This window comes from Hylaeus volcanicus, chromosome 8 (genome assembly GCF_026283585.1).
Source record: "Hylaeus volcanicus isolate JK05 chromosome 8, UHH_iyHylVolc1.0_haploid, whole genome shotgun sequence".
NCBI classification, from domain to species: Eukaryota; Metazoa; Arthropoda; class Insecta; order Hymenoptera; family Colletidae; genus Hylaeus; species Hylaeus volcanicus.
In genome coordinates, this window is record NC_071983.1 from 15,038,008 (window position 1) to 15,060,115 (window position 22,108).

The following is a 22,108-nucleotide window of genomic DNA, read 5'->3' on the forward strand; positions in this document are numbered from 1 at the left end:
CTATTTTGCGTCGTTTGCTCCCGTGAAATCCCGGCCCTGATGCCACAGAAAAGGACGTTCGCCGTGGTGTGCGAGACTTTTCAGGGCTTCGGTGTGTGTGCGCGCGCACATTTCGTACGAGAATGTGTGCGTAGGAGAAGAAAACAAGAGGGAGGCCGAGCAAACGGGGCTGGGATGGAAACATTTGCGGCCACAACGCACAGAGCGTGATTCTCTTTCGCGAAATGTCACGTAGAATGAACGCCCGATACCGATTAACCATCGGGAATTAATACCAATCCTCTCCGTATTCACTGCGTTTCTCTTTTCACTTTTATTTAATATCATCGTCACGCGTAAACAACGATTTCATCGTCTGGTATATAGAAAACAAAATTTCGAAATAGCACTCCACACATCACAGATAGTAATATAATACCCGTGAAAAAATATCTACTATCTGGTCGGTATCGTATTTACGAACAATAAATGTGGAATATGGAAATGATTACGGAAGTCGCGGGTAAACGGCACATCGCTGCTGCGGCAGCCATTTCGTGGGAACAATCTTCCAGAGGATGTGTATGTTGCAATATTAAAACTTATTCTCTTCCATCTCTCCATTCGGTAGCGAAACCGAGATAACTCCGGAAATTGGTTCTCGTCGACGATCATTCTAAAATAATTCTTGAGATACGGGTAAACGTCTCTCGTTAACAGACGATCCAACCTGTTCCGACACGCCGAATAAATGTTGGAAATGTTCGAGCGAAACGAAGTGCAACAAGAAAGACGAAAACCCGTTATACAAAGCTTTCCGCGCGCCCCTTTCTCGCCATCGAATCACACGGCATATGGAAGAAGGGCCACGCCCCATTCGAAACGATCCGACGTTTCACGATGCAAAAAAATGCTCGAGAGAGAATCGTGATAAGTTAGCGTCCTCTCGTGTTTTTCGTTATAAATCCACCGTTCCTTGATTTTCTAACGGTCTAGTTAAGTACTTTGCGCAGTTAATCCAAGCGAACTATAGTCCAAGGTGTGCCGCCCATATTGTCGCGCATTCTCTGACTGGCGTTATACTGACGCCTGTGAGCGTGTAGAACAAACAACGGATTAATTGTTAAGTGCATTTTTCGTTGATGTGTTGAAAGCTGCGTGTATATGATGATCCGGGAGAGAAAAAAAAACAAAGGATTTCTTCGGAAGAACGCACAAGGAAATACGTGCGACTCACGCGAGATTAGACGAACAACTCCCCGAGATACTCCGAAACCGTTGGAGTCTTTGCGCTTGCGCGTAATATTCTTCTCCTCTGTCGACCTATCCCGACGCTCGGATCCCCACTCTCTTCAGGATTTACCCTACCCTCGCCTAGTAAGCCCCGTTTCTACTACTGGCGAGCTTTCTGTACACAGGGTGTGCCAGAAACAACTCTGGCTCTTTGTTTTCTTTAATTTCGTCGAAATTCAATATCTCAGTTTTCTATAGGGTGAAAACAAGACGCGCGCTTTCTTTAAGCGTACCGATTCCAAGTTGCCTCCGAGGAAAACACGACACGTAACACAGTTCCGTTTTTTAAAATAAGCCTGTCCGCGTGCCAGGGATGAGGGAAATTTTATTTAAGGGGGGAGTCTGGTCCAGCTAATGTATTTTTCTAATGCATATAATTTTCAGCTATAATTAATTATTGTTATTGTAACTTTTTTTTTTACATATAAAAGAACGTTCAAAGAAGAAAATTTGACAGTGTAGATTTAATTTGAATGTATACATATATCGATATAGTAGTCGCAAGGAAAGGATTCGGTCAAAATGGTGGGACGCATAGCTCATCCAATTTTTATTCGATTCACTTGATTCAACGCTTAAATTGAAGGTACCTAAGTTTATATGGTAATGAAACTCGGCTCTTAATGAATTATTATTATAACATAAAGTTATTGCAAAATAACGGTCAACATGTATCCTTCATTTTCATGTTTTGTGCCGCCATTTTTGCAATTAACAATCTTTTTTTTGCAAATTGACGTTCATACGCATTGTATGTACGTACTAAAGAAAAAAATTTTCTGATTTTATCTATCAGATGTTTAACCAGGGCTCCACGTATCCCACTGTTTTGACCGAATCCTTTCCTTGCGACTACTATATCTATATATGTAAACATTCAAATTAAATCTACACTGTCAAGTTTTCTTCTTTGAACGTCCCTTTATATGTAAAAAAAGTGTCAATAACAAAAATTAATTATATCCGGAAATTATATGAATTAAAAAAATACATTAGCTGGACCAAACTCCCCCATTAAGTAATCAACTGCGAATGAAGCTTACGTCGAACAATTCATTCGTAGTCGATTATTCGATTAAAGAATTCAATTTTTATTTGTTCATTGTAACATGTTTCATTCTGTAATTGAAACTGTAATATCCATTTTATGAGAAACGAATATGATCCTGATACTTTTCTTCGAATGAATATTTTCATAAATATACTAATTAAGGTACTTGTTATCTAATGTTTAAGCACGAACGGAGTTCGAATATAAAGTATGACAAATTAGGACTGAGATAACATCTTTCATAATTAGGTATTATCCACGTTTCCAACATTATTTATGTTTACGTTATTTTGATAGTAATGATCATTTTTTTATTTCGATCCATCTCTGAAGCAGTTTTTTTATGATTGCTAGTACTTTATATAGTGTTTCTTCAGTTCGCTCTTCCTATCTTTCATCGCCTTTCTTTGAGATTTAATTTCCTGTGCCGGTGTCAGGTACCGTGAGAGCTTTCTAGAGACAGAGGATTACGTCTCTGTGCTCGCATCTTTCCTTCTAAGAAATCTTAAACGACTCTAGCGGGAATCCGCTTTGCACTGCTGTCACAACTACTGTGTAGTGTTGTATTGTAGAAATTACTGCTTATGTACGGGAAAGCATTCGTTATTGAACTCAACGTGATGTTTGTATGATACAAAGCAAATTATTAGGTTAACAAATAATTTTCTTTTATGACACTTGAATTGAAAATTGTATAAAAATGATGTACAAGGAGTTTCGTTTAAATCGGAATGGTTAAATATCTCATGATGAGATGAAGCTAGCAAAAAAATGTTTCTACAAAAGTTATTCGATTCGAATGAACAAATGGTAACTAACTTCGTTGTAAGTAAAATAATAGGGCAGATTTGAAAAACAAATTAATTTTTTTAAATTGAATCTTATATATTATATATTTATTGGAATATAAAGGAGGGTGTTAAGAAATGCTCGTTTTTGGAATGGTCTGGAAATGAAAAATTCATGGAGGATCTTTTAGAGTGTCTTCCAAGGAACAAAAAATGTCGGTATCACTTTCCCGAGAAACGATGGGAAAGTTGTCAAAAATACGTTCAAAGTATGAATGTGATGATAACGGAACTTGCGTACATTTTACATTTCGTCGTCGTCTTCTTCGGATATCGAACCGTCTTCGAAATAAGTAATAAGGAACTCAGCAGGTAGATGAATTGAAGCTTGAAATCGAGCAAATCCAAAGTACCATATAATCATGGCTACATGGGAACAGCAACCAACAACGCGTACTCCGACTTTGCACCCAAATGAGTGTGCAGGTATGACTTCCAGTGCGGTTTTACTTTGATCAATTAGTACATATACAAAGTATTTTAAACTATTTGAATGTCGTGAATGCAGTTTCGTTTGAAATAAAATGGCGTTAATCGGTTCCACATCAATCTGGTATTTTTTTAAATCAATATTGTACAATGGTACTGCGACTTGAAATTCAAAATCTCCGCTGTCATTTATATGACCGGCGTAATAACCAGATGCTTGCTTCATTTGGTATGTTCCACATGCGTATAAGCATAGATCGTTGTAAGTTAATCCGGGGAAAAACTCTAATTCTGTAACTTCCATACGTTGGAATTGTGCTCGCTTTATATTCATATTTTCCGCTTGAATTACTTGTGATAAATGATTAACTTTGTTCGAATATTGGAAAATTCTATTTGTAATTAAATTATCAAGGGCAGATGTAGATGGTGATGTACATGTTGCATTTAAAATGGCACAAGCTATTTTGAAGTCGTGGAATAAAGTAGGTAACGTTGTGTTTTGGATGGTTCCATAAAAATACTTGAAACGATTTTTTATGCATCCATTAATTACTTCTACGGTGAACGATTTTTCGTAATGAGTGACTGATTCGCTTGTTCAACTGTTAGTGGTTTCCGTGGTGCATCTGTCGAAGTAATCGCAGGACGTATAAAAAGTCGTTAAATATTTCGAGGACAGTTCGATATCCGAAGAAGAAGACGACGAAATGTAAAATATACGTAAGGTCCGTTATAATCGTATTCATACTTTGAACGTATTTTTGACAACTTTTCCATCGTTTTTTAGGAAAGTGATAAGGACATTTTTTGTTCCTTGGGAGATACTCTAAAAGATCCTGCATGAATTTTTCATTTCCAGGCGATGCCAAAAATGAGCAGTTCTTAACACCCTCCTTAATAACTCGTAAATCAAGGTTCAGTGCCTACAATATAACGCCCAGCCCTTTAAATTGAACTCTCTGCGATTCTATGTCGAGCGAGACTCAACGAGAATGTTTCGAAAATAGAAAATTTGAATAGGAGAGGCTTAATAACGTTATCAGAATCGCGTGGATTGATTTTTTTGTTTGTTTAACGATTTATAGTAATCTTGCGATAAACCGAAAATTTTGAATGTTTTAGGTATGGACGCGTGCAGAGCGTCAAGCTGCTGCCGCGGGGCGAAGAGTGCCCCGTGGATGGAGGTTCCGGTGGTTCCCTCGGAGAAGGCAACGAGGGTGGTTCCGGTTCCAGTTCTGGGAACGGTAGCAGTGGCGGGGGTAGCAGTTCCTCGAACAGCACCGGGGGTGCCTCCGCGACGGTGGCGTTCATGGATATCAAGTCCGCAGCGAAGGCCCACGCGACTGAGCATACCTTGGACGAACGAGCCCTTACCACACAATACTACGAGCCACAACATCTTCAACACAGGTTTCCCTCGCACGGGTAAGTTCATTTGTATCAGACAGTGACGGGTTAACCCTAGACTTCGAATAAATCTGAAGTCTCATCTCCTCTTTTGAACATTTTCCAAAGAAGGAAACGAGACAAACATGTCAGCAAACTTCAGATTTATTCGAAGCCTAGGGTTTTGGCCGTCACTGGTATCAGATTGCACCAGAATTCCTAAAGCCTTCGTGGGTCAGGTTCTTAGGTTGGGCCAGTGGTTTTTAATACTAGGTTGACGGAGATTTCTCATTAGATTTCTATTGCCGAAGTAATGCTTCAATGAACGAAGTTGATTTACTAAAATTAATTAGTAGGCTCAAATGAAAATGAAGTTGGATATATGCTTGTCTTTATATTAGGTGAACCGAAAAGTAATGTCCTTTCTGTGAATCTCAATACTTCTTTATCATTCATCAACTCATTGATTTTTAACCATTTAGTATTGAATATTTGCACACTAGTTTAGAATATTTGCACACTAAATGGCAATCCTCGTTGTTGATAACGAGGATAATTACATAATCGATCAAAAATAGAAATGTATTATGAATGTATTTGTCTGAATTTAATGTAAAAGAAATGACATTACTTTTCGGTACACCTAATATGTGGATATGTCAGCATATGTGGTCGGCGAAAAATATAAACTGGTTCTGGAAAACCTTGTGAAAATAGGAATGGGTCAAAATGACTGTGCTTCGTAAACCTAATGTTAACCTTCTTATATTCGTGGCATAGTTCAAAAAAAGATTTTTAACGTTTTCGGACTTGCTGCAGAATATATGAGGAAAAGCTTGGTAGAGGTCTTCATTCGAATTTTAAATAATTATAAGTAGATTGCGGACGTTTATGTATTTATGGGAAACGAATATATGGGGAATTCCATGACAATCTGCACAAATGCAAAAATATGTAAAATATCAATAATGATATAAATGTATACCGTTTCCAACGAAAAACATACTTTAATGTGTGTTTCAATTCATTTTCTGTATCTGTGAAAATATGAATTATACTTGCACAAACATCTGCAGTCTAATTACAAGGTAATCGTTTTGATTATTCAAGTACTTTTTTTGTCGATTGTGACTCGCAATGGTAATAGAACATTCTGAGTAGTATCTGTTGAATAATAGTTCATTTTATATTTAAATTTATAAAGAACAAGCTACCAATGTTCAATTACTATTGGTGTCCCAGTCGCTGTCATATAAATGCAATGAAAAACATGATCCCAGCTTCGTAATATTCATTCATAAAATTTAAATAAAATCATTTATAGCTTTTCGAGAACTCGGTAGAGTCGCTATGTGGTTTTATCACACTGACATACCTAAAATAATTAGTAGACTACTTCTAATACTAATAGATTCAGAGTACAGTTGACTAAAATTACAAAAATAGAATGCAATTCATCGAACTGTTACCAATCATATTCATGAAACAAAGTGTAACTGTCATGACTAGGCTACCGTCGAAATTAAATAAACTTACCTTGATAAAAGCAGAATTCTCATACAGTGGGTGTAGAATGTATTCGTACACCGATCAATTTCCCAAAAAACTTTTGTGTGAAATTGTAGTTTCTTAATTTCTGTTTTTATAATCAATGATATTTTACATATTCTCGGAAGTCTCTAAGATAGATATAGTCCAAACAACATTTACTAGTTAATATAATTTGTGAAATTGACAAAAAAAATGCGAAAAGTGGGTAAAAGTATAGAAGCAATAAGTATTTGTATGATTCTTATGACGAACCATTTACAGTACAGTTTGTAACGTGAACACATTAGTTTATTGCTCCGTGCGAGTTAGTAAACATCAAATTTCCAGGAAAGTACTTTTAAGCAGTTGTGCGTATACTTATTGCTTCAACATTTTTATCAATTAATTGTTTTTTTCTTGTTGATTTCGCAACTTACATAAATACCTATTTTTTTTTTTTTTTTGTAATCTATCTAATCTAGAGATTTCCGGGAATATGTAGAATGTCATTGTTTATCAAAAATAAGTTAATAAATTACAATTTTACACAGTTTTCTTGGAAATTGATCGGTGTACGAATACTTTCTACGCCCACTGTATTTCTCACTGCAGATGAGAATGTGGCCGAGAATGGACTAATTTGAAAATATACACGAATAGTATTAACCCCTTGACCTACACCGATTGCTCGGACCATAGTAAACAGGAAGGTAGGAAATCCGAACGAAGCACCACGAGTCAGACTCGTGTTTATGGTTTATGGACCAAATTCCTTACCACGAGTCTCACTCGTGATTGTAGGCCAAAGGGTTAACATTCTGTATCCTCGGATGATTGATACGAGGATCAAAGTCAGCTTTTTACTCAAGGTCGCGGAGGGATTATTCCCACTGTTACTATGATTGATAGCTTATACATCCCCTTCATTAGCCAGTGGCTATCGTCATATTTGGCGCAGGAGTAAAAGCGTGTCTGAACAACAGAGTGAAGAGGTTATGAGGTCAAAATCAATTGGTCGTTCAAGGTCACTGATTCCCCCCCCCATACCAGTTGGCTACCCCAGTGCTCTATCTCTCGTCTCTTCGTGCAAACATCCAGGCACACGCTCTCTGTCTTTCAGAGACACCAGCTGGCATAAAAGTGAGAGCACTTTCTGAAATTATTCTAAGGAATCTAGTAAATTTAAAAAAAAAAATATATATACATGTCGAATTGAGTAACCTCCTTCTTTTCGAAGTCGGTTAATTAAATTATACTTGAAAATTATACGCTACTAACGGGCTGTATCGCGAATTCTCAGAGGAAGGATAGATAGGGAAATAGGATCATGTTTCTCAAAGTCATTTTTATACAAAAAAAAATGCTTGGAGAAATATTTGTTATTATCGATTGCAAAACAAAAATAACGTTGTATCATTCAACACGCTACAAACGAGGTTCATCGAGGTTTCACATAGTTTTGTCAACATATTCTTGTACTTATAGTATATCCATCACTTTTAACACACTGTTATTGTTAAAAATGACGAAATCCAATAAATGATACATACTTTTATACGAAATAGGTGTAAGTAGACCATTTATTAAACATTTAGACCCATTTTTGGGGGGTTCTCTTCAGTATACAATATCTATTTATCTGTAATTATACGTATAGATTAGAGATCACGGTTTTGAACGGATATTAAACGTGTTCCGTGTACCCGTGTATTAAGGGATTACGAAGACGGATATTTTTTATACACAGGTACCCGGGTATCGAAATACGCTGACACCCGGATATCTATGTAAATACACGGGTACCCGGGTATCAAAATACACGGATATCCAGGTACGTACACGTGAATTGAAATATACGGATACGCATACATCGAATTATTCGGGTACAGTATCCAATTATTCTTATATACAAACTTTTATGTAACAAAAGCTTTTATTCTAAAATAATGATCCTTATTAATTTTGAACAAATTGATAAGCAGTAAAACAAATAAATAAAATAAAAAATATAAACATAAGAAGAATAAATATAACAGAATAAATTTTTTAGTGTAATTTGTAATACTTTATTTATTAGTTAAAATAACTGTTCAAGTCAATGTGCGTACGTACCCGTGTATTAAAAATACACGGATTAAAACACGGATCCATTAATTACACGCGTACCCGGGTATTTCGATACACGTGAAGTAGGGATCTCTAGCTATAGATTAACTGAATTCTTTTGTAGCGAAAAGGATCCGAACACTTGCATTAAATTGATTTCTGTTTAAAGATTCCAATTTTTTAATTTTTTATTTGGTTCGTAGCGAGATAATATCTCCTGAAAGTCTGCTAATTTTCGCAGTGTTATCTTTGTTACAAACGTTAACGTGGTTCAAAGTCAAGGCAGTAGGATATTTTAGTCACGGAAACGACGCGCATGTGAAGAACAATTTTCACGACGAGTCACGTCGTGAGAATTAATTAAATTACTCGTCACAGGAAGCAGGTAAAACGACATCGATGTAATGTTGTTATCGATGACCGGCCTTATTATTTCTTTCCATACAAGATTCCCTATTTATTATCTCTTTCCCTAAATATAATTCACGTACGATCCGCATCTTCCAATCATCTTCTGGTACGCGTTTAGCGTTGGATTTATGCACTGTTGCGTCATGGATTTATCAATACGAGCAATCGCCTTTTATATAATTACAACACTGTTTTACGTCATGCAGCAAAATGTAAGGCTTACGAGAATAATCTCTGTTATATCACAAGGAGTAGGGGCGGAGGAATTTGTAATCTATAGGACGCTATAGGACTTTTACGATAAACAATAGTTTTCTAGTAGACGTAGATTAGATAGAAATTAGATATACAATTATAATGTCAGTTTTTGTTGAGTATTTTTGTAATCTTTATTATGCCAAAAAATAAATAGTTCAATTTTTATATGAAAGTGCAGTTGCACTTTGCGGATGCATTGCTTCGATGAAAGACCAGAAGGTTATTGGAAGGAAAACCTTGTAGTAGCATTCAACTATTTCATCAACTTTTTTCCAAAACTACTTTTTATTATCTACAATGAATCAAGAAGTACAACCCTTCTTCGCATAAATACCAATTTAATTCTGTTTGAATAAACGGAATGACGAAATTGATATGCGTTTGTTTTTTACTCGTTATCTGTTATTCGAATGAAAGTTTGCTCATCTGTGGTTGTCATGAGCCACGTAGTCTTGACACGGAATCGTATTCGTAGAAATACATATGCAGACAGATAATCGATTAAACGATGACTCGTTATCGTAACGTTGTTCAGACACAGTATAAAGGTCCATTTTCACGTGACAAAAATCCGCGACTTTGGCGATGACAACACGGTCGATAAACAGATAGTTGTGCTATGCCGTTTGTTAGCAATTAGGTATGACGTAAATTTGTGAGATTTTAGCGGTTCCGAATGTTTTGAAAGAAATTATTTATGTAGAAAATAGTACAATAAAATAAATTTGCGACATTGGAAGCAAAAAGAGACTCTAACACGTTGCCCGCTGGTTTCACGTTATTACAGTGGGTGTAGAAAGTATTCGTACACCGATCAATTTCCAAAAAACCTATGTAAAATTGTGATTTATTAACTTATTTTTGATAAACAATGTCATTCTACATATTCTCGGAAATCTCTAGAATAGATAGAGTACAAAAAAATATAGCTATTTATGTAAGTTGCGAAATTAACAAGAAGAAAACAATTAATCGATAGAAATGTTGAAGCAATAAGTATTCGCACAACTGTTTAATTTTTAAAACTTTGTTAAAAAAAAAAAGAAATTTACATTAATTTATAAGTATATAATACTTTCTTCGTGGGATTTCCTTTTGATTTTATAATTATTGTAACTCTTCTAAGCATTAAATTAACTAAATCATTAGTTATTCGAAGTGGGATCTTCTTCCATTTCTCTATTAGAGCCATTGTTAAAATTATCAGGTTGTCCCAAAAGTTTCTTTCGTGAGTTGCATTCAATTATTTTCTGTGGCAGTGTTTGTATAAATAGACAATCTAATTTCTTAGACATTGATGCTGTAACAGTAACGAAGCGAAATGAATCGTACACAATTCAGTAATGGAACATGAAACATAAAATATTGTGTATATATTAATTATTAATAAAACGACAGAAACATTTTGGGACAACCTAATATTTTCCTGGAAATTTGATGTTTTCTAATTCGTACGGAGCAATAAACTAATGTGTTTACGTTACAATCTCTACTGTAGATGGTTCGTCATAAGAATCGTACAAATACTTATTGCTTCTATACTTTTACCCACTTTTCACAAAAATTTTTGTTGATTTCACAAGTTACATTAACTAGTAAATGTTGTTTGGACTATATCTATTTTAGAGACTTCCGAGAATATGTAAAATATCATTGATTATAAAAAAGAACAGAATTTAAGAAACCACAATTTCACACAAAATATTTTTGGGAAATTGATCGGTGTACGAATACATTCTACACCCACTGTATGAGATTTTTAATCTATAATATATGCACGCTTTTCTATCAAACAAAATACGTTTTAAACTTTGACGTAGGTGCTTGAAAAAGTTCCACACATGGTCAACTATTTGAAATGTTACTGTTATTTGGTGAGAATCGTAATGTGTTAGGTGTAGAAATTAATTCTGCGCCTTTACATGTAATTATGATTCCAGGTTAATAAAGGTATTTACTGACCATCTTATTACGTTAAAGTACCGTTTACAGCCTTCGTCGTAATGAAACATACGTATTGGTTTTGATATTTTGTTTTTACAACTGCATGTTAGTTGTATGTTGTATGGTTTCCCTTTATAAATAAGCGGCAAGTTTATTAAGGCACAGAATTAATTTCTACCCCTTATACATATAAGGAATGTAGTATTATACAATCATATAAGTAATGAAAAAAATAATATAAAAATTGCATTTTCTGCTTTATCGATAAATTAAATATTTTCTTTCGAATATTATACAATAATATAAGTAATGAAAAAGATTAAAAAATAAAAATTGCATTTTCTGCTTTATCGATAAATTAAATATTTTCTTGCGAATAGACCCGTTTACAGTGTTTTTAATTCTAAAAGATATCGTGATTGTAAGTAATGGTAATTTTAATATAAAAGCAAACGTGCGCATGTGTGTCAATGTCCCTTAGGAGGTTAACGTTGAGAACATCCGTATCCTCTGCCGTGTGCCACTGTTCGAACGTCGAAAACGTTTCTGCCACGCATTCATTTTGCCAGGCCACGTGATACATGCTACACGTATGTCGGCTGTTCACTGCCCTGGCTATTCCCGTCTCCGTACGCGTTGGTCCGAATCACCTTACCGTGCAGTTAAGATGTTCGAATCTTTCAAAAAGAGGAATCTAAGTAAAGTTGAATCCCAGTGACCATAATCGATTTCCAAACAAGATCGAGTCCTATCGAATCCCATGAAATTTATTTCTTAAAAAACGATCCGAAGAATCGTTTTCTTAATTATAAATTATGTACGTCCCACGCAAGCTTTGGAATCTTTAGGTTAATATTAATATTACCTGTTTTTCAAAATAATTGTGTTACTTGATCGAACGTTCCTTGCAATAGGTAAATGTTTGATAATTACTGGACTGTGAATTTTACATGCTTGCGGCATTTTTGACTACATAAAACCGTGTATGTATGTATCTTTACAAAATGATAGATTAATATTATTACATGGCTTTATAAAATATGTTTGTACGCGTTTTGTTTGCCTTCCATATTAGCGTGTTTTATAAGTGCATACAATTCGTAGTCTAGTCATGATATTAAGGAGAGATAAATAATCCTATGTATTTTCCAATACTTTGAAGATGTTCAGTTAAGAAAACGTGGAAAATAACGAAAACAACAAAATTCACGTAAACTTTGAAGACAATGAAAGATAACGAAATTATTTTTATTACTATTGGGCGTTTTTGTTGCTTACATTTAAAGACTCATACAGTGGGTGTAGAGAGTTATTCGTACACCGATCAATTTCCAAAAAAACTATGTAAAATTGTAATTTATTAACTTATTTTTTATAAACAATGACATTCTACATATTCTTGGAAATCTCTAGATAGAGTACAAAAAAAAAAATAGTTATTTATGTAAGTTGCGAAATTAATAAGAAAAAAACAATTAATCGATAGAAATATTGAAGCAATAAGTATTCGCACGACTGTTTAATTTTTAAAACTTTGTTAAAAAAAAAAAGAAATTTATATTGATTTATAAGTATATAATATTTCTTTTTGATTTTATAATTTATAAGTACATAATATTCACATCGTGCATTAATATAAATAAGGACATTCATTTATAAGTATATAATAGTTCCTTTTGATTTTATAATTATTGCAACTCTTCTAAGCATTAAATTAACTAAATTATTACTCTATTACATAAACTCTATTACAGCCTTTTTTAAAAGTACTTTACTGGAAATTTGATGTTTTCTAATTCGTACGGAGTAATAAACTAATGTGTTTACGTCATAAACTCTACAGTAATTGGTTCGTCATAAATAGACTGCGGATCTTTATGCATTTATAGGAAATTTGAACGTGCAAGAACCTACAAAATGCAAGCAATATGCTAAAATATAAAAAAGATTGAAAGTAAAGTTCATGTTATAATATTTGCAGAATAAAATATATTCTTATTTAGGTTCGATTTTTGTAGGCACGTTCGTAAAGATTTTATTTTGCATAAAGATCCGCAGTCTAGTCATAAGAATCGTACAAATACTTATTGCTTCTATACTTTTACCCAATTTTCGCATTTTTTTTGTTAATTTCACAAATTATATTAACTAGTAAATGTTGTTTGGACTATATCTATCTTAGAGACTTCCGAGAATATGTAAAATATCATTGATTATAAAAACAGAAATTAAGAAACTACAATTTCACACAAAAGTTTTTTTGGGAAACTGATCGGTGTTCGAATACATTCTACACCCACTGTATATATCAATTTATTTAGACAAATGCATCAGAGACCAGGTGCAACAAGAAATAATATTGAAACCTAACCTTAGTTACAATGACCACCTATCAAGAGAAGCATCTTGGTTATAAAAAAAGTCAGGATCAATTGTACAAGAATTGATTGGAAATATCGATAGTCGCTTCGAGAAAATTGATTTTTTTTTTTAAATTGATTTAGAATCGAACATCTTTGTGGGATTTTAAGGAAACTTATGTTTTTCCTGTTGTTATTCAAGGAAGGTCATGTTCGCCTAACTTTACTGTTACTGCCTTTTTTTTTAAGAATTCAAAGATGGGTCGAGACTCAAATAATACAAATGGCAGTATTCCGTCAATACTCGTCACGTACTTTATCCGCGCAGTAACGTCGCGTTCCACGAAAAATCAGGTGACCGTGACGACGTGGTCATTCGCAATGTTGCCATGCTGTACTCTTACGCGCACGCGCAGTATCACATCAGCAGCTATGAACCACGACGGAGGAGGAACGAGGTTGCCGTAACTGCAGTAACGTACTTAACCTCCTCAGGTTTACTATACTAATTGTACGTGGACTTTACGATTATTGTTTAATGTTAAATAATTAATTTTGTTAAGTAGTAAATGTCGCGTACTCTCAATCGATCGCTGTTCAAACGTCTCTCGTAATAAATAGTGATATCTCTCAAAAGATATATTAAACCGTAACTAGATACATACTAATGCATCCCAATAAAACGTAATGGAAACGTTACAGCTGAGAGTATTTTTTAATTATACTTTTTTTTTCTTCTTCAATTTTGTGATATCAATTATATATTCAATTAAATCAGTTAATATTCAATTCAATTCAATTTTGTGATATCAAAGCAATAATTCATGATCTTAAATGTGGTAGGTTACAGTTAGATGAACTTTCACGTTAGAAATGAGTCAATAAATGTTAGCGTACGTTCATTAGCAATAATTATCATTTTAATTGTTAAAATTCACTTAGAAGCTATAAGGTAGAAAAAAAAAACATACTTGACTTAATTTCTTTTGCCACTCGTCACTTTATCGAAGTGATCGTGCAGGCAGAAAATATTTAGGATCAATTCTGACTCTGACTTCAAGAATGTTTAGACAGATAATCTTATTATTGTTACTTATTTACATTTAGTATATCACTATAATCAGTGATGGGCAAAACCCTAGGCTTCGAATAAATCTGAAGTTTGCCGATATGTTTGTCTCGTTTCCTCTTTTCAACATTTTCCAGAGAAAGAAACGAGACAAACATATCGGCAAACTTCAGATTTATTCGAAACCTAGGGTTTTGCTCATCACTGACTATAATATTAGTATAATCAACACCTTGTCCTACGATTAATTGTGGAACCGTGGGTGCCACAGTCAGGTATAAAGTCTCTTGTGCACGTTCATACGACCCGTCTCACTCGTGCTTTTCATGATTGATTCAAATTCCTTATCACGTGTCTCACACGTTGTTACAGGCTAAAGGGTTAAAATACATATTAGTATAATCCTTAGAAAATTAACAAAGCATAAAGGTTTCTTTTTTTTTTACCACTGATTAATTTCTGTAGCGAATAGGTTGAGGAAATAATTTTACTTAAACGATAACATAAATTTAGTAACACGTGACACAGAGTGACGAATTTAAAATGAAAATCGTAGTTCTACTTTACCCGCCCGTTATCGACGAGTATACGCAAACACATTAATACGACCCTGAAAATATCTTATCGGCCGCCATGCCAACTAATGTTTTATGGCAAACTTAAACACGAGATTCTAGGAAACTGTGTACGTCGCCCGTCATAACAAAGGCACAATATTGTACTTACCCAAGGTTAAACATAGACACGCAGGAAATTTTACACGTATGCAACCAACAGACAGAAACGTAAATGATGCAGTTTCTGTCCACACTTCGCATTCCACGTCTCCAGTTAACCTCTTGAGAAATATCGACGTACATGTGTACGTTCTCGCTTTTCTGTCAAAATTGCTGTGCTTGTGCGTATTCGAATCAAAGAAAATAGAATCCATTTAAAATTCGTTCCTCAAGCAAAGAGATTATAATAGTAATATAATATACATATAACAAATATAATATTGTATAATGTAATAATTAGACTGCGGATCTTTATGCAAAATAAAATCTTGGCGAACGTGCCTAAAAAAATTGAACCTAAATAGGAATTTATTTTATTCTGCAAATATTGTAACATGAACTTCACTTTCAATCTTTTTTGTATTCTTGCAAATTGTTTGCATTTTGTAGGTTCTTGCACATTCAGATTTCCTATAAATGCATAAAGATCCGCAGTCTAGTAATAATATTTATATGTTGCTATGTATTATTATTATATTATATTATACTGTAACTATAACTATAATTATATGTATACTATACTATGTAACTGTTCGTTTCGTACCAATTGTAACGGTTTGGTATTACGAATGAAAACTGCTACGCTTGCATTCTTGAAGGTCCGTTATCTATGATAAGCGCCACGTATAATCGATATCGATGAAATTATCGCGTTCGATAGAGAAGTTAATATCAAATATTTCTAACGTCAGTATACAAGGTGGGGCAATATTTTATTTATTTATCTTTATCCGAACCCATTACTGCGCATATATACACTTATCGCATACATACAAGATGAACATATAAAATAATAGGTTGACAAATGTCCAAAGGAGCCGCGCTTTAGCCGATAAACTCCTTTTTCTAACCCAACTTCAAAAACTTATAAAGAATAAATGTATTTTTAATATTTTCCTTGCCATAAATCTTTCCACAACCCTCTGTATAAAAATTATGTTCGGAGATTTGTGAAGGTTTTCATACTGTACAACTTTCGTTTAACTAATTTTGTTCCATCTGTTACCAAATTCGAGTTACTAAAATTTGAAAAAATCATAACTCTCGATTGCGTAAACGGATTTTAGAGATCGGAAACGGGAAACTGCGCGTCTTTGGGTATAGAACTTTTAAAAAATATAAATTTTTTTAAAAATGAAAGAAAGATTTCCTATAAAGATCGCTTATAAAAATTATTGTTCACCTCCTCGGTCAAAATGAAGCATATTTCGTTAATATCCAGGATCGTTAATAACATGTAGAAGCAACTTCTAGTATTTATGGGAAAAAAAAATTCCTAAATTGAATTATAGAATTAATATACGTATATGTTTAATATTGGATGCATGGAAAACTGATTTGTTAACTTTTCGATCGAGTAAACGTCGCGAGTAAATTAATAAGTATAGTGTGTTTTTTTTCTCGTTGTTTACTATTCGAATAAAATTTGACTTATCTTTTATTGGTAACCCTATCTTTGTGAAACGAAACCGACATTGGACCCTTCTACGTTGATCTGACTTGTTTACGTGTTTCTAAGTGTATTACTATCTTGGACGCGTAAGACCGAATGATAATTAAACGATTGTTACCGACTTACCTTATCTTTTTACTTCGTGAACATGTATTGTTGAAATGAGTTCTGTACAAGCTGTAAACTGACTACCTACCGTTACTTTTGTACCAAATGAATATCATTTACAACTTTCACGGAATTAGGATCTTTATGGAACGGTTTTATATAAGAAATAGTTGCAACTGTATTGATACAAGTACTTGCTGGAAAAATAATGTTGCGTCCTTTCTTTAATTCTTATCACTTTTTGCGTAATCTTACTCGATAAAAGTAATACCGATGAGACACTTATTGCATTACATTCCGGTGAAGTGACGGAATTTTATATGAAGTATCTATCGATCGATAAGGGGCCTTATCAGAACTACTTGAATTGTTTTATTGTAGGTATCGCAATAAAAAATATCTTATTTTTAACCTATTTTTGATATACATGAAACAAGTCGAAAAAAGTGCCTTTGATTTATATGGTGGAAAAATTACAATTCACGGATGCAGAGGGGCGTTAAGTTAAATCCAAGAATATTTCATGAATAGGCGTAAATTTATTGCGAACAACATTTGATGATAAAATATATTATACGATTATATTAAATAAATTACACATTATAAAGAATTATGATAGTGGTATTAATATATTAATAATAATTATGTAGTATTGACATACACATGCAAGTGCTACATAATCATTTTTAATATATAATAGATGTATATTATCTGCTTATATTAGTTAACATATATCGTTGTAATAAAAGCTGGATATTAAATATTAAGATATAGAATTCATTATAATAGTGTGTGAAAGCATTATTGCTTTATTAATACAAAGTTCTCAACCTTTAATTTAGTACTACTTTTCCAGACGTCGTTACATATTATAATTCAAATTCCATTAAGTTTCATCACGTCGTATAATATTCGTATTGGCGCATTTCGTAAGAAATCTTACGAAATTCATTTAGGTTATGTTATACAAGGTGAACTGCCTCGTTTATCTGTGTGCAATTTTTTGTTTTTCATTTCCATTTATCGGCACGATCAAAGGATTACGATATGTCGATATTGCCACATGCTACCTCACAACAATCGGATTAATAATTTGTGTAAAAAATTATTGATTACGTAAACTGAAATCACGTAAAGTGTTGAGTAAAAATAGAAACAATTTTATTTCCATTCCAACGAAGATTAATCTAATATTTTTATTCAATAAAAATCCTTCTGGCGTATAAGAAACCATATATTCCTGAATCTCTATAATTCGTAACCCATTTTTATGTAATTATTTGTTTACATTATATCATAATATTTACGTAATAATTTACGTAATTCTTTTTTTAAATTAATATATGGATAATATATTAATAGGTGGCGTTTCTAATTCCATATTTAGTTAAAAGGGGATTTCAATGCTTTTTCCCAAATATTGACTAATTGTAAGTAAAAGGAATGGCCTAGAATGGCAAGAAAAGAAAATTAAATTTTTTAGGAGTGTTTAAAAAAAAAAATATCAAGTTTAGCGTTTTGCATTAAAAACATATTTTAAACAATAATATCCATCCAATTTTGTTTACTTCATATTCGAGGTATTCAAATAAAGTAAGGTAATCAAATAAATTAATTTTGGAGTTATCGTTGCCACGGATTGAAAAAATATTGTTTAAAAGAAAAACGGCATATCTCGAAACTTTCTGTTTGAAATAAATTGAAAAAATTACTAAAAGTACCTTGAAACATACCTAAAATATTTTCAAAGTTATGAAAACATTACATAAATTCTTCTCTGTAAAAAAATTTATGCCAAGAAACATTTAATACTTGGACTCCTAACGTGATTTCCCCCCTTAATTCCGGCCACGTGTTCGGGGAATGGCACCACTGTGCAACGAAACGAAAGGTGTGTCATACAAAGGCGATTCCGGTCAGGACAAAGAAGCGATTCCAATATATATATATAAAAAAAAAAAAAAAAAAAAAGAGGCCGACGCGTCTGGTTAACGGAAAATTTCTCCGCGTTGCGTGCGTAAAAGTCGACGCTCGCATGGCAACCGTCCCGGTTTTTCTCTCGCAGGCAAACAAGATCGTTTGAGAAACGCGAAACGGCCACGCGTACTCCAGCCTTTAAAGAAATTCAGGTCGAAGTTTCTCGCGAAGGTGAGAGATAAGCACGGTGACCGTATGCCAGTGGTGCGCAAATTCAAAGTAATTTTAGCAAATTTACGGGGTACAGCGTCCCTTAGAGGCTGTAGCTACGTTTAATCGCAGCTACAGTACGAATTTAGCAATCCCAAGGTACCCGATCTATAGTGGGCCCAATGGGTCCCAAGAAACTATTGGTTTACCTAATAGGAGAATTACGGAGAGAGGTATCTAAGTAGATCCAAATGCAAACGAATGCAAAGCAAGTATTAACCCTTTGACTGCGAAAAATTGGACCCAGAGAAATTTTTAGATTGGTCAAGTCAGGTTTTAAAAAATATTACCTCATAGAGAATGACACGTGCATTAAGAAACGTTCTTTCATATAGTCAATGTCTTATTAGCAAATTTTTCGTTTGTCCCCCAAAAATTCACAAATATGCGTACAATATAATATTTTTATGAATTGTCCTACGTAAGCTTCTTTTCTCTCTCTCTCTCTCTCTCTCTCTCTCTCTCTCTCTCTCTCTAACCAAATTATAGTCAAGTTATATAATTATAAATAAAACTCACTTCGATTCAGCGAGGAAAACGGTTGCGCGCCACTGGCGTATGGTAACGGAACGAACACGAGGAGGCGTCGGGTGAAAGGCCGCTGATTCTTATACGCGATTACACGGTCGTGCATGCCGTTGCATCGGACACAGAGAGAGAGAGAGAAAGAGGAGAATCCACCTATGCACGCGCATAAACACATTGAGGAAAGAGTGGTAAGATACACGGGCGAACTTCGACGCAGCATCATGATAACGAGCCACGTTTTCGAACTTTAACCTCGACGAGTACGACCGTTCCGATAAAGATGTAAGTAGGAAGAGCGGTTAGTGTCAGACGACGAGGAAAAATCTTATTATTCTGGGAACAGAGACGAGACCCGACGCCGACGCTTGTCGTGTTGCAGTGTCTTTCATGAACGCTTAAATCTATGCTTTTGACGAATTAGTCGTTATTACGATAATTTCAGGTACAGTGGAACGAGTAGAACGAGTGGAACGATCCACTCGAGACACACTTGAGTATGTAGTTTGTTAAGTGATACGCTTGTTAGGTACACGACGACAAATGTGTTTTTCCCTGGTGGAAATGAAAAAACGACAGCTGTGCAACCATGGCTATGTTCGTTTTAAGTAATTTAGAATTAAGTCGTTTTTATTATTAGCCGTGGAAATTAATTCTGTGCCTTTTTAAGGCACACTTACCATTTATTTGTAAAGACAAACCGTACAATTTTTAATCATCCCTCGGTCGCATATTCCAAAAGAGCACATGTAGTTGTAAAACCAAATATCAAAGCGATCCGTGTGATTCATTACCATGTTGATACTTACACAACAAAATGGAGGGTAAATATTTCTACTTGAAGTAGGGTCATGATTAAAAAATAAATAGAACAATAATTTCTACTTTTAATAATTGTCAGGTACTAGATATTAATTATTGTACAATATTATAATATAATATTATTATTGCATATTATAATCATACATAGCAGATCAATGAAATTATCATCTTAATATTTCTCCAACATTAATCAATAATAACAATAATAATATCTATAGTCAGTTATGTCTCTTTTTTTGAGAATATCGATTTTAGAACGTTTATGTTGTTCCATCTATTATGAGATATCCAGCGTATATCAGATTGGTTGTTTTCAAATATAGCTTATAGAAATTATCAATACGCGCATGGAAATAACATTAATGACATAAATGCAATATTCCGCATGGTCGTTCTCCTCGAATTTAATGATGCAAGGTTGATGTTCGGGTTCCAAGTATAAACCGAGTTAGCATTTGAGACGTATAACGACCAACGGCCGCGAGAACTTGAAATAACATTCACCTGGCTGGCGCCAGGGACGTCGGAGGAGTAATTGATGATTCGAGGAAGTTTCATCAAAATTTACCAATTGCTGCTACATAGGATGACGAGATTAGGATATATTTTCAATTGTGTACCTCAGTGTTTTTTTTTTTTTTTCATAACGAGAGGGGTGGGTAGGTGAAAGAAAATGGGAAAGAAAATTTAAAAAACATACAAATATGAATAACCTCAATATATTTTTCATAAGTTTATCAATTACAGGAATATATTTTTCAATTATTATTTCCTTCGTCTTATTCAATAAATAATTTCCATTCTCAAATACTATCTGAATTAATACTATATGAAAATTCTCAATTTATTATCATGTATCGCATTATTTATGATACAGAGTGCAGGGCATATCAATTATTTCTTAACACAAGAGTTTTGCAAACATTTAATTTCCTAAGAAGCTTTCTTGAAATATTTGTTTATATTTAACTTTCTGAGGGATGAATTTTAAATGGATTTTCTTTTGCTTTAATTGAAAACAAACAAACCAAAACGGTCTTTATCTGTAGACCGATTTTGACATACAAATAAGCTGGCTCACTTTAATGTTGTATATTTCTGTAATTCTAAAAGGTATTGTGATTGTAGATAACAGTAATTCTGATGTACAAGCAAACGTACACAAATGCGTCAATATTCCTCAAGGGATTAATAAGTATCGTGAAAAATTTAGTCAATCACAATTAGTAAGTAATAACGGCTTAATTTTAAACGAGCTACACTAAACATAGTAAAAATGGAAATCACTGGTGCGTACTTACATATCTCTTTGTTGAAAAAGAAGATATCTGAGGTTACCGAGGTTACATTTCTTATTTTATTCATTCTCGCGTCACGTATATAGCGTATTCCTGCATTTGCGTAACGAGGACGTTGCACAAAATAAATAAATAGTTATAAATTAATCTGTTATTTTTCACGCTAACACGCACGAAATGATTGACAGTCTTCACTAGTCCGCTATAGATTAACGACCAACGGTCCATTTGTTCGTGTAAAGAAGTTTGATATTCGAGCAATCTTATCGATG

The 22,108-nt window shown here is 33.8% G+C and overlaps 1 protein-coding gene across 5 annotated transcripts in view; it reads left to right on the top strand.

Annotated features, from left to right (window-relative positions):
- LOC128881602 (protein split ends) overlaps positions 1 to 22,108 on the top strand; it is a 142,235-nt gene that overhangs the window by 93,793 nt on the left and 26,334 nt on the right. For all 5 annotated transcript variants that reach the window (XM_054132833.1, XM_054132828.1, XM_054132829.1 and 2 more), the window contains exon 2: positions 4,726 to 5,028. In XM_054132833.1, coding sequence (XP_053988808.1) covers positions 4,726 to 5,028 — 303 coding nt within the window. The remainder of the gene's footprint in view (positions 1 to 4,725; positions 5,029 to 22,108) is intronic.